Below are 16,411 nucleotides of genomic sequence, written 5' to 3' on the forward strand. Positions count from 1 at the left end.
AGTTGCATCGTTCTCTTCGCGAGGAAGATGCTTCCCTAATCTCCTCCTTTCACAACTCATTTAGAGGCTCCTGCGCGTGTCCTTCAGCCAAGGTATGCGGTACACAAGCGGATAACCTCCAGCTGTAGAACGGGATAACCAAGGAGGTTATTTCAAAACTGGAAAGGTTGTACTTGGGAAGTGCATGATGAACCTAGATGGCCGCCTATTTCGAACGGAAATAGAGTAGGGAATGCTGTCGCGAAATAGTCCGTGTCCGTAAAGGCACTCTTTGGCGGTTAGTGTTCGGTCATCTTGTACGATATATGTAGTGTTATCCTTCGGCCCACTATAGGTTTGTTTAGAGGGGCAATAGTACTACATGCGCTCTTTAACAAGAGGGATCCAAAATCTGCTTCGGCAAGAACCCGAAAGGGACCAAAAGCGGATTCTCGGGCAAAATTCCGTAAGGAAACTGTAGCCGGGGCACGCAGGAGGCCAAATAGGTCCCATATTATAGTGCTCAGGATGCTCAGGCTCTGCTCAGGCTTGCTCAGGTTCTGCTCCGGCATGCTCACCCTTGGCTCACGTAGGCTCAGCCTCAGCTCAGGTTAAAGCAGCACTTGCTCACGTCTGCAGACTATAAAACGGAACTAGCGCAAGGGAAAATTAATCCTGAGTCTAGGGGTTCTTGTACCCAACTAAGGTTCAGCATGAGCCAGAACATGTCATGCATCTGCGTCTCAACCTTTTTGTAAGTGATTTACTTAAAGGCACGTTGTTGTCCTGCTCCAACAATCCATCCCACACCAAGCTCCATGACTCAATTTCACATTCCTCCAAAACTACACAGATCGTCTCGAAAAACGAAACCAATAATTGCAGAACACTTCGTCCTCAAACTCCACTCGTGACAGAAAGAACCTTTCGTGAGACCTCAAAGCGAAAGGTCCCTTATTTCGCCGCTCAATTGCCGAAAGTATCGGCACCTCGTATGCACAGCCATCTTGGCAAACTCAGCAGACGACAACCGAGAAAGTGCCAGCCCACAAGCAACGCCGAACTTTCTTCCTCACCCTTGCGTTTTCCAATTCCGCCGAACACATCGCATTCTCGTAATAATGCGTTGAGAAATATGTCAAAAGCTAACGTGATCATGAGGCTCATGCTGACCGCCAGGGGCTCTGCGCTCCCTTCCTCCTCGTGTCCAGAAGATCGACATGATGCCAAGACTGCTAGCTATCATCACTGCCAGCACACCCGGCTCTTGACTGTTTTTGTGGGGTAAGAACCCTGTCGACGGTCTCGTCCACACCAGAAATAGAATCGATACGAGCCTCATCATGTCACTATGCCAACTCCGAAAGAATGGAGATAGTATATAAATGCTCTGGGGAACCTCATCAGGTCTTCATCAACCGACATTCAATTCTCAAACAAACGCTTCTCGACAAAGAATAAAATCCACAAGCACAATTCCTCCATCCATCTCTCAAACAAACAAAATGCATCTCTCCATCCTCCTCCCAATCATCCTCCCTCTCGTCTCCGCAATAACAGTATCCTACGACACCGGCTACGACGACGCCTCCCGCTCCCTCTCCACCGTCGCCTGTTCCGACGGGAGCAACGGCCTCCTAACAAAAGGCTACACAACCCAATCCTCGCTCCCATCCTTCCCCAACATCGGCGGCGCTTCCGTCATCGCTGGTTGGAACAGTGCTTCTTGCGGGACATGCTGGAGCTTGACTTATAACGGGAACACGATTAATATTTTGGCGATCGATTCTGCGGTCGAGGGGTTCAATATCGGGGAGACGGCTATGAATAGCTTGACGGGTGGTCAGGCGGTGGCGCTTGGGAGGGTGGATGCTGGGTATGTGGAGGTTGATGCGAGTTCGTGCGGGTTGTGATTTGTTAGGTCCGAAAGAAAAAAAACAAGAGAGAGCACTTCTAGTGATTAGGAGGTCGAATTGTTACATATCTTACAATAAATTACACTGAATTCTCAAACCTATTCTTACAGATATTTGTTTTACAGACCACCAAGCGCAAGAGCCAAACCCGTTAGAAGCGTATCCAACAACACAGTAACGTCCAGCAGCAAGAAATCAACCAGCACCTCCACCGCTAGTATCAAAGCACCCAGGGCTCCGGTAAGTGGACTGAGGAAAACGAGGAGACCAGCTAGAAATGAAGCATTAGCAAATTGTGCATATACAAGAAGAGAGAAAGTTAGAGCTGATAAGTAGATGACATACCGAGTCCGAGAGCAGCAACGGCCGCGGCAATAGTTGCGAATACCTCAAGGAGGAGCAGTGATATTGCCGCACCGAGGAGTGCTAGTTCGCCCAGTTGACGAGTCTCTATCTCGTCTGAGCGTTTGGAGACCGGATCGATAGTGAGGCCCTTGATGGAAGTTGTGGCGGAAGTGATAGCAGCGGTGAGGTCGGTGAACTCTGTGCCAATGGATGTAAGAGCCGCAGCTTTGTCCACGGCTGACGAGGTGCTGGTTAGGGTTGCTAGTGTGCTGTCTGAAGGACGGAGTTAGTGAACAAGATCGAATGGATATTGGCTACTTGATGCGTACTGATGGCTCCGGTGTATGTTTGCACGGTGGTGAAAAGGTCGTTAAGAATGGTCAGAGCGGAAGAGTCTTGACGGACGGCAATTGGATTGGCAATGGCGGATGTGAGGAGGCCTGCAACGGCGAAAGATTTCAAGATGGAGAATTTCATATTGGCAGTAACTTAAGTTTCTGAAGGAAATTTGGGATAAACTGAAAATTATGATTATCGGATCAAGAGTATTGAGGTTTCTAGGCAGTGGAAGACTTTCTGTAATATGCTCCATCCCAACGCTCTTATTTATATTATTTCACCCTTTCATGCCATGAGCTCGAGATTTCCTTGCCGTCACTAACAGCGCCCCCAACTCGTCATCATTCTACTAATTCCGACCAATTCTTAAATATTAAAATGACTGTAGTGGACAGCATTAGCAGCATTGAGCCGCTAAAATATCCAATTTCAGCTCTTCATGGGCGTCGGAACCGAAAGGAGCTCGCTTAGAAGTGTACCTGTCCAAACTCCTGAACCGACCCGGCAAAGATCGACACCTCGCCAGGATCAAAACAAGAAACTTTACCCCCCAGCTCCGCAGGCTCGGTTCCAGACGACCATCTCAACGGCGCTGATCACTGACCTCATCGAGAAGGGATCTGGGTACGGGTGCCGGGGTTCTTGTGATGACAGGAAACCATTCGATGGAATGCTCGGCGCACTGTCCGGGGCGCAAAGTCCCTTCTTGCATCACCGCTGCCATCGCTTAGCGAGGCACCGCGAATTTGGTAATGATAGCCTGTAAGTGCCTGGAGCGAGCTGAATGAGGCGCTTCCGAATTGTGGTTCGAAAAGGTCGCAGCATGGCAAGCTTCGGAGAACCGGAGATGGGAGTTGTTTAGAAGTATGTAGGCTTTGCTTGGAGATGCTGGCGATAGTTAAGTGGCTCGTCTAGCCCAAGGGCAAATTTGTGACCGACTGCGACAATTGTTGCTCTACTCCGCGAGTGTGTCAAACATACAGCGCATATTTTCGAGAACTCGATAAAGGCCTGGGTAAGTTTAGCACACCTCTTTGATGTATCATTGCTCCCCTTCCGCGTGGGTCTATTGTTCCAATAGGGGTAGCGGACATCTGGACGAACAGAATGGCATAAAGTGTGACGATATAAAGTGAGGATATGAAGTGAGACCCAAAAGCAGGCTGAAAAGCATGATCCAGCCTTGGACCCCTAATTTTAGCGTGCCCACAATGTAAATAATATCAAAGCTTCCTTATGAACTCTTCCCTCTTTGTAGACAATTTACATATCAACCCTCAATTGACCTAGTCGTTGAGACCCTACCTTGGCATGAAGCTTACATATGATTTGGGCGAGTGGGATAACTGTAATTACAAGACTTTCCTCTGGTCAGTAGAGAATGTAGAGTTGGGGTTACTCTCAAGTGGCTACAGCTATTATTACTTCCCCGGTAGGAATACTTGTAAATCTAGCAGCTAACATAGACTCAAGCATCATAAGGAAACAAGGCACGGGATTATAGAGGGGAGTAGGGATAACGAGTATATTGCGTATATTCTCTCTAATAAAATCCTTCTACAATGGTGAGGTTTCGTGGGAGTTCACTACTACATCATTAGGTCAGAAGTTTTGCTCCGGCTAATACAAAGGCTGCATGAAAACATGACAAGGCACAGAGCTCTCTGGACCCCTAACAAGAATCCCAATCAATAAACCAACAACTCGCAAACAAACAAACAAACAAACAAACAATTCCCCATTCCACCATCGTCCAAAAAAAAATCCTCCAACCCCCATCCACCTACTCAGCATCCATCTCCGCGGCCTCCTCCCGATCCAAACGACTCTCGGGCTGGCCCGTAGAAGCATAACTCGTATGCGCAGCAGCCACCTCAGCCGAATTCGGATCATTAAACTCGTAGCCCGGGAGTTCGCTGCCAGGACTCTGCACCATCTCGGGACGCGCCTCCGCAGACTTCATACTGGCCTTGTTAGCTGAGCGGCGTTTGCGGAGGATGACGATTGTGGCGATGAGGAGCGCGAGTATGATGAGGCCGCCGATTACAGCGCCGACGATGGCGCCGATGTGGGATACTGCTTTGTTCGCACCTAGTGGTGTTGGGGATGCGGTTGTTGTTGAGCGGGCGGTGGGGGAAGCGGTGGTGTTCGCGAGGGTGTACGTTGGAGTGTAGGCTGGGCGGACGAGAGATTGGTTGAAAATGTATCTTGGTAATGAATGTTTGGTCTTGTTTTTCTTTTGATATCTTGAGAGGACTTACTGGACATATGGATCGCTCCAGGAAGCAGGTGTCGTGACAAGTGCTCCACCAGTTGCATTTCCCCCGATCAGAGCTACGACATCGGCTGGAATTGGTGCGGGTCTGCTTGCGCCCGCAAGGTCGAATTGGCCTGTATAGTCCATCTGTACTAAGTTGAAGATATCAGCAGGCATTTGCGCCTAAGCAGGTTAGTATTCTGGAAAGATCGTTTAAGGACAGGCTGGCTCACGGAGCAGTTATTGTCGTTCCCGCCGTTGGAAGTCATCTGCATCCCTCCGATCACAAGCAAATTCTCTCCGACTGCATGACAAGTGTGGCCCCAGAGACCGTTTGGGCGCGAGTACACCTTTACCCATTGAAATGTTGGCATGGTGAGTACCCACCTAGGAAGGTTAGAGAGCCGAATCAGGATCGAACTTTGATACATACATCTCCTCGAAAGGAATGACACTCGTGTAAGCCTCTGATTGAGGTCTGATTAGCTTTGTGATAAGGAGGAGATTATTTTGAACTTACGAACTCCTCCAATCATGAAGATGTTGTACGAGCTGTTATCTGGAGCCACAACGACAACTGTACAGATGTCCGATCTAGCATAAGGAATATCGGGAATACCTAATCTGGTAAGCACCAATGAAGACAAGAAACTGAGTTAACCAACCAAAAGTTGCCTGTTGGAACCAGTACCCTGTTTGTACGTCGTATATATCAACCATGGTGTTATTTATCATACTATTATACTCGTTTGCGTTAACAATGGGGACTCCGAAAGGCGTAGGGCTAGTAGTTGTTTGACCACCAATCTGGACGATGATACCCTGCTCTCCGACAGGGATGTGGACCATCGCGCCGTTCATACGCGGTCCAATGTAGTTAGGCACTGAGATATTGGTGAGGGTTGGTGGGAAAGTATTCGTATCGAGTAGTAGCATGCCTTCGAGAACTAATGTCAAATACCTATTAGCATTGCAAGCCATGAAGAGAGGGTCGGTAGGTCGAGCCTACACTTGAACATAGAAGCGACCGTAAAACCCAAGTAATCCGGATCAGAGCGGTGCTGGACATAGCCCTCAAAGAGGAAGCTCTTATTTAAGCTAGGCGCATCACAGTGTGCAGCCGCGCCGGGTCGATCCACTTTCATTCCAGTGTTGATATATGACAGTGCTGATTGAGCCCAAGACTTTAAATCGATGTCAAATTCCCAGATTGACGACGCTGGGATTTGCGAATCGGGAGCATAGCCTGGATCATCCTCGTTGTTGTACGAAAACCAGCCTCCAAGTTGGTATATCTTCCGCGTAGCCTTGGAGTACCATAGCGAGCTTTCGATGAGAGCATTTGGCACACCTGGACCTTTGTCGATGACGCTATATACTGATGTATCGTTATTCGTAAAATTTCGTGAGAGGTCCAGAACGACGAGCACATCATCTGAGGAAGCTTCAGCGAAATGAATGTGACATCTGGGCGTGGGACTAACTCATTCCTTGTATAAAGTCGCCAACAGCGGTGTTATAGAACGTTGTATTGCCATTGGGAATATACTTCTTCACCTTAGTTCTCTGTATCAGCGCACTTCTGACTAACCAACCGTATTTCCGCTATCAATATAAATCTTTCCCTCGGCGTAAACACCTTTCTGATATTAATTCCCACACATCAATTGCCAGGAGTGGGAACTTACTTGCATGCCTCCAGAGTCGACAGAAATGCAGCGGGAGGTCGTGTTCAGATCCATTGACTGACGGAGCCACAGTCGGTGTCGATGCCGGGGGCACAGAACTTGTCGTATTCAACGCTACAACCACTGAAGACGAAGCTACTTGTCTGCCAAATACATTGTTCGCAAAACTGCCCGAGGAAAACAATAGAATGCAGCAAGCGATAGAATTAAATATGGCTTTCATTTTGCAACGTCTCCGTGAGGATCAAAGATGAATACAGAAGAGAGAGAGGAATCGCGCATAATTGCTTCTCTACCACAATATGGGAAAGTCCATATCGTGTGGAAGTAGAGATGCCATTTTGGGTTGTCGGCAGTTCGTGGCTTGGCGCTATCGAAAAGGAGGCTCGGGACGAGGAAAAGGAAGTCCAGATACTCAAACTTGCCCAATCGTGGTGGCAGAGCTTCTGCAACTCTCCACGTTCTGGAGGTCTCGGCCTGGGTTTCTTATCCTCTCCGAATGGCTGAAAAGAAGCCTTTCTCTCTTATGCCAATCCCCATGATCGCAATACGCCTTTCTTCCCGCTCTCGCCCAGCACATGTTGGAGTTCTTACCTAGTCTCACTCTGTGGAATGCAAGTATATGAGAATACTGCTATGATCTAGATGAATGGCCTTACGATAAAAATGCACGGATAACAGTTAAATTCTTCTAAGAAGGATTGTTGGACAAGGCTCCGAGCGTTTGTTTAGGATATGGACTTGGCTACACAATTTGCCGCAGGGCGCACACAAAGCTTCCGTTCCCGTTGAAGCGTGTGCATTAGGGCGTATGCAGGCTTTCTTCCTAGCCGAGTTCGAGATCGTTCTTCTATCAACTGGAAGTTCGACCACCCGACTAAAAACAAATTCTGGATGGTCAGCCTTCTACCCATCCTTGCATAGATCTCGAAAGTTATGAGGCTCTGCAGATCGCATGAGGCTCTGCGCCAAAAGATGAGTCTGACTCTTATCATGAGGGTTACTTGAGTTCAGCGAGTCAAAATTAATAGACTCTTGGTCCCAGGATACCTACACGATGCTAGGGCCTTTACGGGAGGATATTGTATAGGATTTATCAAGGGTTTTGTAGAGAATTCCTGGATTCTCACCAGATTTTACTAAATAAAAATTTATTAATTTACTAATTTACATATATTTTTTTTTAAATTTTAAAACTTGTAAATCCTAGACAAAGACTAAATAATTGTTTCATTTTTCAATTAATCTAAGATTTTAAAACTTTTAAAGAAATTTAATTAAATATTTGCATTAAATAAGCAATAATAAATACGTTAGCTAAAGAAAACTCTCTCAGCTTCCATAATAAGTTTTCACAGTAAATTTATGTTATACCTTTCTTTGTTTCTCTGTCTCTCTGTCTCTCACTATATAATAAATCTACGTTATGCTTTCTTCTCTCAACCATCTCAAAGTATGTAATACTATGCGCTGCATCAATTAACAGTGCTAACTTTCTCCGAAGACGCGTTCATTACACAAGTAATGATGCAGGCACGAGTACAAGCAAAGCATACATAAAATGCAAAACAAGAAGCTAGCTATAGTAGCATCCACAATAATCAAGCATTCAGGCATACATTCCAATTCTTCCTTCAGCATTTTTGGGCCCGAATCCCGATAAAATCCTAAACTTATACTAGAAAGATTTCCGTACAGAATTCAAGTAAATAAAGTCTAAACAATAACTAGATAATATATCCAGTAAGTATCCGGTCGTTGCTATCGTAGGAAGCCTAGACGTATATTTCAGATGCTCAACTCAGATGTCTGGCTCAGATACACAATTCAGGGAAAGGACGATGCGTCAACGCGATTCTATCAATGCTGTTGTCCGGACTATATGCCCTGTCAGACTTCGGACCGGAGTTCTTTCTTCAAGGTTTTTCTTCTCGCATTCGGGGAAACCATATAATTGAGCTTCAAAAGATTTGAACGATCTGAACTCATCCGTTTTCAGTGCTAGGTGCAAGCGCTTGTATAGCTCCCCACCAATTTGCTCATCAATGATCTGCGTACTTCACATCAGGAGCCGAGGACAAGTGCTGCATCACCATTCCAAACAAACACCAAATACACTTAGACATCAATCAGATTCAAACATTACTTTTATCAAATAAGCTCACAGCCTCAGAGTCAAGATCATATTATCTCCACTCCCCAGCTCAAGCAAGAGCCCCACTAAGCGGCAAATTCCTCGAGCTACTCCCCACATACACCGTCTTCGGGTAAGTACTCACAACCCAATTCTGACTGGCCGTATCCCAGTTCGAGATATCCCTCCTCGTGACCTCGTACGTAAATGTCTCGCTCTCACCCGGGTCGAGGATCAAGTCGTCGAAGCCGCGAAGCACGACTTTGGGATCTGTTGGTGCGCCGAGGGAGATGTACTTTTGTTTGTCAGCATTTGTCTGGAACGAAAAAAGGAAGAAGAGCACTTACTAGCTGGGGAATCTCCGTTCCTTTAACGCCGCCGGTGTTGGTCACCGTAGCACTGACGGTATACATCGTGTCCCAGAGCTGTCTATTGCCTCCGCCGCTTCCTCCAGCGGGTAGTTTTGGTTGTGGACTTCCGTCCTGAGCACCTGCTGGCCAGTCTTGTGGCAGGCCCGTAGGCACGGGTCCATCGAGGTATGGATACACATAATCCTTCACCGCGTGCCATCCTGGTGGGAATTCGTTGTCGGCAGCATTGTAATCGATGGTGCCGAACGTGGGAGCAGCAGATGTTTCGCCGGTGGTAGGTTCATAGGGACCGGGGTTTTGCTTTTGGATCACGAGATTCGAGTACGAGAAATTGGTGTAGGAAAGGCCGAATCCAAATTCGTATGAGGGCTCAATACCAGCGGCATCGAAATGACGATAGTCGATGAAGACACCTTCGTTAAAGTTGAGTTGAGGTGGGTCAGATGTGGGAGTGTATACCACGTCCACGCCCCAGTCTTCGCGTTGCTTGCCCCAGGTGAAGACGGACTTTGCTTGTGGGTTGACTTTTCCGTAGATTACATCTGTGATTGCGTTACCAGATTCTTGACCTGGAAGTCCAGCCCAGAGAATGGCGGTAACATTGGGATGGTTCTTGTATGCTTCCACGATGACTGGTCCGACAGTGTGCAACACGACAATGGTGTTAGGGTTTATTGAAGCGACGTGAGCAATGAGAGCATCGGCGTTACCCCACAGCGTAAGATTGTTGCGATCTCCTTGGTTGCCATCGATAGTGATGTAGTCTTCTCCTGAATCAGCGTTGCCGAAAACAATAGCAATATCTGCACCGGTAACAGCAGCAGTCACGGCATCGAAGTCGTAGTTGTCCGACACATTGGTGTACTTAGATCCATCAGAAGCAGCTTGGGCCTTCAATGCTGTGTTGGGAGCAATCAAATAGGGGAAGTTGGCAGTTCCAGATCCCCAGCCCATAGCAAGTGTGCCGATGTCACAGTTGCGATCACTGCAGGAGTTGACACCAGCTGGATTGTCGTGAGCATCTTCACCAATGACGGCGATATATTTGGGCTTATTCAATGGAAGAGCATTGTTCGTGTTCTTGAGCAAGACAGTTGAAGCACCTCCGATTTCGCGGATGAGTGCTGCATGATCGTCTTGGACATTGACATGCCAGTTGATCTGGGTGAAGTCTTCATTGGCCTCTGGGTGTTGGTACCCATAGGTACTGAGATTCCAGCTGTTGAAGTTCACAGGAACTTTGTGAGTGTCTCTTCCAACCTAGGAGTTACGTAAGCATTAGTCTAGTGAAGGATGGCTGGACAAACCTTGTAGTAGGCTGACATGATACGTGTAACCATGTCATCGAGACGCCACTGCGGGATAGTGCCGTTCAAGACTGCAGCTGTCAAATTCGAGCCCCAGAAAGTATCTCCTGACGCCAATCCTTGGTCTCCAGCCATTGTCATGTCAAGACCTGCCAATGCAGAGGCTGCACCCGTAAGTTGTGCCCACCAATCGGAGGTGACGAATCCTTGGAAGTCAAGCTCGTTCTTCAGAAGGTAGTTCAAGGTATAGCTGTTTTGAGATGCGTAGCTGTTGTTGACCTGTGGGAAATGTCAGCATGGATGATTCCTCTGTATCGGCTCTTGCAATGTACCTGATTGTATGAGCACATAATGGCTCCCACCTGTAATCATGGTAGTCAGCATCGTTTTCGTACATTTGGGGCTCTTAAAAGTGCGTCTGAAGCACCAACTGCGCGACGCGACCCTGGAAACAGCAACGAAACTTTGCATCGAGAACTTGAGACTTACTCCTGCGCGGACAGAATCGGCGAATGGCCTGAAAAAGGTCAGCAAGAAGTCAACTCTTTCAGGAGCAAAAGCTTACCAAAGATACAGCTCATGCATAGTAACATCGTCAATATTGGCACTGTATGCAAAATTGTACGGGGCGGCAGCCTGTCGATTGTGTTCCTGCTCATTTCCGATGTAGTGTTTGGCGCAGGCAATAACACCAGCGTCTTGAATTCCCTGGATGGTCTGTGCCATAGCAACACCAGTCAAAACAGGGTCGGGACTGAAACCTGGACAGACATTAGCCACCGAAGATAGTTGCAGAGTGGATAGAACAATGAACACACCTTCCCAATTCCTTCCGCCCGCCGGGACACGGCCAATAGGACCAGCAACTGGGCCCAATTGGACATCAACCCCTTTGCCTCCATGCTCCGATCCCATTGCATTGCCACGGGACTTGAACAGACGTGTACTCCATGTTGCTGCTACATTCATACCAGAGGGAAACGCAGAGTTGAAATCCGCTGACCATGTTGTCAGTGCCTTGGTTCAATCTGTCCGAAGGGAGGCAGGCTTACTGTCACGAACTCCCAAAGGACTGTCTTGCAGACAGAGACCAGGAAAGTTCAGCCTGGGAATGGCTCCCGTGTTACCCACACACGATTCACCTTCCCATCCCACACCCGTCGTAAGATTGACCTTTTCAAGAAGCGTAAGCTGGCTCACAAAAGCCTGAGCCTTCGTGTACGCATCTGCCCATCCATTTCCACCACGCATCCACGGTGAGGGGTAGCTTGGAGGACTGTATGCATCGTTGAGCTGAGCACTTGCAGTGTTTGACAACGCTGCAACAACAGCAATTGAGGAAGACCACAGCATTTTCGGTGCTTGCTGCTATCAATTGATGCTAGGGAGAAACAATTGAGAAGGACAACAACAAGGAACAAAGAAAGAAGAAAGAAAGAAAGACATTGGAGCAGGGAAGCTACCTCGGACCTATCTATATACTCCGTACCCTGAGCAATTTGTATTGTACTGTACGTTATTACTGTAATACCTAGCATCATGCAGACTCGCAAACCTTACTGGAAGACTTGGGACCACTTCACTTCATCTGCAGTGTCAGTGGGCACGACATGTCCAAGCCAGCTCGAATGAGTATCGCGCGTCGCTACATCCCTCGATCAGGAAGCTGCATGGTGTGGATGAGAATTGTTTGCGTCCCCAGGAAATTTGTTCCGATGGAAACTTTCCCATTACTACGTAGACTGCTGTTTGATGTCACCCGGCCATGGATCGGTCTGGGGTAACCTGGGGAATGGCAGGGGAATTGACAGGGTCAGGCCAGTAAGGGTGGACGGTTGCACCTTGTACAGTAATCGGACCGAGAGCCGCATGGGAGATGAGACGAACGAGAGTGATTGACAGCACAGCACAGCACAGCACAGCACAGCAGATCAGTTGACTTGACCTCCTTGCAGGAGAGGGAGAAGACAGCGTGATGATGATGATGATGATGATGATGATGGTGGTCGCTATTCCTCATGAGATGATGGTGCGTGGTTCGGCTCCTGGCTGTGGTTGCCGCTGCTCGCTGCGGGTGGGAGCTTCCCCTCACTTGGGGCGGGGTTGGATCGGGGACTGATGCACTCACTCACTGCTGGGCCCAGCTCGGCGGCTTTCATGTATGCATGCATAAGCCAGGGAGGGGTGCCGCGTCAAGAGACTCCTTGCGTGACTGGCGGAATCACCACCGCGTTCTCGAACATTGCTGCACGTCGCGAATACGTAGTAATACTGTACGAGACGGATTGCTGAGGTACGAGAGGCCATCTCGACGGGTGGGAGTAACGTGGTATCCGTCACTGTGCAAACGGATGTTGTGGGATGAAGAAAGAAGAGCCGAGCCGTTGAGAAGAAGTTGGTCCAAGTTGACTTTAGGTGAGCCGAGCTAGTGGAGCCACCGAGATTGGCCCGGATGTGGCTTGATTTTAGGTTGGTGGCTTGACTCACCCGTGATGCGGGGAAAGAATCTTCCGTTCCCTGTTCTTGTTTCAACGCTGCTGCTCGGATTGACACCGAGATCTGTCAATACATTATTATCAATCACCTCATGGTCGTGCGTCGGCCGCCCGTCATGTCATCAACGAATCCAGACCGAGGTAATGCATCACATTTATCCGCTGCACAGTACAACTTCGGATGCGTGCCTAATTGAAGATGGCCACCGTCATACTGTAGCATTCTTCTCCCCTTACCTAGGTACTTACCTACTAGTAGTAGTTATGCAAGCGTAGCATGTTACACGAAGACCACTTTCAAACCCAAATGTGCTTTTTCTTCCCTCTTTCCCACCTGCATTTTTGTTATTCTATTGTTTACTTCCATGTGTTTACTCTGTTTTGGACGAGACGATATATTGTCATGCCAAAACTGCTCCATGTCCTTGAGTCACAGCTATCCCAAACAGGTTGTCAGATTGCCGTGAAGAAATCCTTACATCTCCTCCACCAGTATTCATTCGCCTTGACAAAACACCACGATCTCACCTTCGCTGTCTGTTCACCTCTCAAGAGGTCTTTCATCTCATCACATCAGGATTCGTCGAAGCTCGGAACTGTGTAATCCGCAATTAGTCCTGCGGGTTGGAAACACCTCGCAAGCAACCAAAATCTAGCTTCGAACCTCCAAGCAAGCTGTCAGATACAGATTAACCTTCACTACAGATGCCGCTGTAGTTCAGCCAACCGTTCGTTCGATGGCTCCTCGGCTCCCGGTTTCAGACTGGTTTGCGGATCTTGTTTTAAGATCTAAGGTTACCGACCGTGCGAAGCAAACAAATGTTCGTCCAGTTGCGACACAGAATTGCCTGAGCACCCATCAAACCTTCGACTGATAAGCATTCTGACGTTTCAAGGTATGCCTGTGGTGATCGTGCCAAGGCGTGCATCACTACGGGGAAATGCTTAAGCTTGAAATTTAGCTTCAGCCTCAACACAGCCCCATCTCGCAAAGCTGTGCTCAGCGGCTTCAGTTCTCCAGAAATGGAAAAGTCGAAACTTGTCAAGAATCACGACTTCAAGTGATGTTCTATTTCGATCATGCCCTGACAAATGTATGGCGCGACGTTCAAGCGCCGTGTCCACGTCTCTCGGAAGATATGTTTGTTTCACGACGAGCTATCTCACAACTCCCAGACCTTATCTGGTGATAGCACCATATGAAGAAACTATATATATGTTTGTTGGCTTTCATCTAGCATCAACATCTGCTTCTCTGCCAGCGATATCAATTCTTTCCTGCTTTTCTTAATAATTTATCACCTTTTTCATACTACCCAGGCCGGTCCTCCTTCTCAAAATGCAGTACTCTTCAACTCTTCTTTGCGTGGCTTTTGCTGCTACTTCTGTCTACTCACACGGTGTCGTCACGGAAGTCCAGGGCGCCAACAGTAAGTCATGATCTTCACCTCATTTCTACACGTTCTAACCATCGCAGATGTCAACATGCCCGCTCTTTCCGTTATTGACGGCACTCCTCGCGATTGCCCATCTCCACTCTGTGGAGCCGAGGCAGATACCTCCATCCTCGTGCCCGGTGAGGCCTCTACCATGCCTGTGGGACGCAACTCCAAGGGTACTGTCGTTGCGGCGACCATGATCAACTCTTACATGGGTGGCGCTGGTAAGAATAATTTTCTTATTCTAACAACAATCCCTCATCGGCTGCCTTTCTTCATGAGACACCCTTACTCTTGGGAGATCTGTTCGGTTACAGCCTTGATAATTTAAAGCACAATCCCATAGCATTAGTCCCGGAACTACATCAAGTCCCCTCCGTTTTACACTCTTACTAACTTCATCTCTCCAGCAAACAACACAGCCCGCGACCTCCACGAAGCAAGCACCCTCTACCGCCGCCAACTCGGAGGTTCCACGGGCGCCACCACCGCCGGCGTCGCAACCCCAGCCGGCACAAACGAACAAGGCGTCGCCGCCGCCGCCGGCCAAGGCTCCACCTCCGGCCTCCCCACCACCGACGACAGCGGCATCGTCTCCATGAACATCCACCAAGTGAACCAAGACGGCGCTGGACCCTACTCCGCCATGGTAGACCCCACATCCGGCGGAACGGACGCCACGGCCTTCAAAGCCGCGACCGTCACGCAGAACGTGCCGGGTATCGGCATCGCGGGCATCTCGACGGCGCAGGTGATGGATTTCCCCGTCAAGATGCAGATGCCGGCCGGCATGACATGTTCGGGTACTGTTGGGAGCGCGACGAATGTTTGTGTGGCGAAGATGTCGAATGGGCCGCCGCAGTTTTTTGGCGGGAGTATTGCGTTTACGCAGTCGCCGGCGGCGAAGAAGAGGGCGATTGAGTATAATTTGAAGATGAGGAGGAATGCGAAGGCTCGTCGTGGTGCTGAGTAAGGGGTTCCTTTAGGGCTGGATTTGTTGGGTTTGGAAAGAAGGTCTCTGGGAGATCTAAGAATGATTGGTTTACATTTTGTAATAGACCTTGTTGATCAAGAATGTCTCTCGTGAGATGGTTCAAATGAGTAACTGCTGATTGGAGTATTCGTGCCTAACGCCAAGGCTGATAACCTAACTCCGCATTCGCACCAGATACAACGCCTTTGCTTCAGTATTCGGATCAGGAGAACGATAAATCTGCTCTGGTATGATGCATATCGACTAAGCATCTTCTATCTTGTTAGTCCCATCACGTGGTGGTCCTAACATCGTCTCACTCTACCTACCTAGGTAAGATAGCTCCGCGCGCTCGAGCTTCACTCTCTTTCTTCAGACGCACCAACAATTCAGAACATCAGATCTGAAACATATGCTAAGCCTGTGCCCATCTTCGAAACGAAACCTCTGTCACACCGACGCACGTCAGATGCCAAAGCCAGTCTCCATCTTGTCCCGCGCCTAACGAAGCAGATGTGGAGTGCTAGAGGCTGGATTATTCTGAGAGGTACAGTTGTCTGTGCACCACCAACTGTCTAGTCCAAAATGGACATACCGGCAGTTTCCAAGAAGCCGCTAGACGTCATTGTGGTGAGCCCCATTTCCGTTCATATAAGCCCACATTACCGTCTCACAGGTTGACGGCTCCCTCGCAGGTCTAATACAAGGAACCACGCTCAAGCGTCTCACCCACAACATCCGCATCCTCGAACAGAACCCAACATCCACCCGGGAAGGACAAGCCGCCGGTTTAAGCATCAGAGCTTACGGCCAAGAATTCCTCCAGAAACACGACCGTATTCGAGATCGTCCACATTTTATCGCTACCTCGTACTTGCGCGTTTTCGATAAGGAGCTTAATTACGATTTGATTTGAAGAGCGTTCTGTGCCGTTTAAATTGACGAATTGGAAAACAGTATTACCGGCTCGGGGCAAATTTTGATGGGCTAAGTAGTGGTGGTTATGCTCTGGTGCCGCCAGCGGCTCAACTAACGGCGGATGGAAGAGCGATTTATGAAGTTGGGAAAGGGGTGTAAGATGTCTCATATGACAAGAAGTCGGGTCTCGCGGTACATTTGTGGATGTTGCGACAGGTGCATCTACAGCTCTTCATCCAGATATCATCAT

General features: G+C 48.5%; 6 protein-coding genes across 6 annotated transcripts; 3 read left to right on the forward strand and 3 right to left on the reverse strand.

Moving 5' to 3' along the window:
• The first annotated feature begins 500 nt into the window (after positions 1 to 500).
• LY89DRAFT_498742 (uncharacterized protein) lies at positions 501 to 1,387 on the forward strand. The gene has a single exon (XM_018207944.1). The coding sequence runs from the start codon at positions 710 to 712 to the stop codon at positions 1,265 to 1,267; it is 558 nt and encodes a 185-aa protein (XP_018072888.1). The 5' UTR covers positions 501 to 709; the 3' UTR covers positions 1,268 to 1,387.
• Positions 1,083 to 1,973, forward strand: LY89DRAFT_683491 (Cerato-platanin). The gene has a single exon (XM_018214713.1). The coding sequence runs from the start codon at positions 1,485 to 1,487 to the stop codon at positions 1,890 to 1,892; it is 408 nt and encodes a 135-aa protein (XP_018072889.1). The 5' UTR covers positions 1,083 to 1,484; the 3' UTR covers positions 1,893 to 1,973.
• Positions 1,974 to 2,014: 41 nt separating this feature from the next.
• LY89DRAFT_732094 (uncharacterized protein) lies at positions 2,015 to 2,717 on the reverse strand (the record flags this gene model as incomplete). The annotated part of the gene is made up of 3 exons (XM_018219644.1): positions 2,015 to 2,166; positions 2,241 to 2,513; positions 2,570 to 2,717. 3 exons carry the CDS (start codon positions 2,715 to 2,717, stop codon positions 2,015 to 2,017), a joined length of 573 nt encoding a protein of 190 aa, XP_018072890.1.
• Positions 2,718 to 4,362: 1,645 nt separating this feature from the next.
• LY89DRAFT_732095 (uncharacterized protein) lies at positions 4,363 to 6,747 on the reverse strand (the record flags this gene model as incomplete). Its single annotated transcript, XM_018219645.1, has 10 exons — positions 4,363 to 4,786; positions 4,841 to 5,019; positions 5,070 to 5,223; positions 5,270 to 5,303; positions 5,357 to 5,455; positions 5,502 to 5,783; positions 5,846 to 6,271; positions 6,321 to 6,384; positions 6,432 to 6,475; positions 6,525 to 6,747. 10 exons carry the CDS (start codon positions 6,745 to 6,747, stop codon positions 4,363 to 4,365), a joined length of 1,929 nt encoding a protein of 642 aa, XP_018072891.1.
• A 1,981-nt stretch (positions 6,748 to 8,728) lies between these two features.
• LY89DRAFT_582099 (putative beta-glucosidase A) lies at positions 8,729 to 11,689 on the reverse strand (the record flags this gene model as incomplete). The annotated part of the gene is made up of 8 exons (XM_018209143.1): positions 8,729 to 8,953; positions 9,006 to 10,289; positions 10,337 to 10,615; positions 10,669 to 10,698; positions 10,826 to 10,853; positions 10,902 to 11,097; positions 11,155 to 11,334; positions 11,389 to 11,689. The coding sequence occupies 8 exons, from the start codon at positions 11,687 to 11,689 to the stop codon at positions 8,729 to 8,731; spliced, it is 2,523 nt and encodes an 840-aa protein (XP_018072892.1).
• Positions 11,690 to 13,803: 2,114 nt separating this feature from the next.
• LY89DRAFT_498775 (uncharacterized protein) lies at positions 13,804 to 15,291 on the forward strand. Its single transcript, XM_018207946.1, has 3 exons — positions 13,804 to 14,261; positions 14,309 to 14,494; positions 14,681 to 15,291. The coding sequence occupies exons 1-3, from the start codon at positions 14,171 to 14,173 to the stop codon at positions 15,241 to 15,243; spliced, it is 840 nt and encodes a 279-aa protein (XP_018072893.1). The 5' UTR covers positions 13,804 to 14,170; the 3' UTR covers positions 15,244 to 15,291.
• Positions 15,292 to 16,411: the final 1,120 nt, after the last annotated feature.

This window comes from Mollisia scopiformis (assembly GCF_001500285.1).
Source record: "Mollisia scopiformis unplaced genomic scaffold LY89scaffold_9, whole genome shotgun sequence".
Classification (NCBI taxonomy): Eukaryota; Fungi; Ascomycota; class Leotiomycetes; order Helotiales; family Mollisiaceae; genus Mollisia; species Mollisia scopiformis.

Excerpts from the sequence above, each read along its gene's own strand:
- LY89DRAFT_498742 (XM_018207944.1), top strand. The coding sequence starts at position 710 with ATGCATCTGCGTCTCAACCTTTTTGTAAGTGATTTACTTAAAGGCACG.
- LY89DRAFT_683491 (XM_018214713.1), top strand. The coding sequence starts at position 1,485 with ATGCATCTCTCCATCCTCCTCCCAATCATCCTCCCTCTCGTCTCCGCA.
- LY89DRAFT_498775 (XM_018207946.1), top strand. The coding sequence starts at position 14,171 with ATGCAGTACTCTTCAACTCTTCTTTGCGTGGCTTTTGCTGCTACTTCT. Across the intron at positions 14,262-14,308 it reads GGAAGTCCAGGGCGCCAACA|ATGTCAACATGCCCGCTCTT; the intron begins GTAAGTCATGAT and ends TAACCATCGCAG. Across the intron at positions 14,495-14,680 it reads CTCTTACATGGGTGGCGCTG|CAAACAACACAGCCCGCGAC; the intron begins GTAAGAATAATT and ends TCATCTCTCCAG.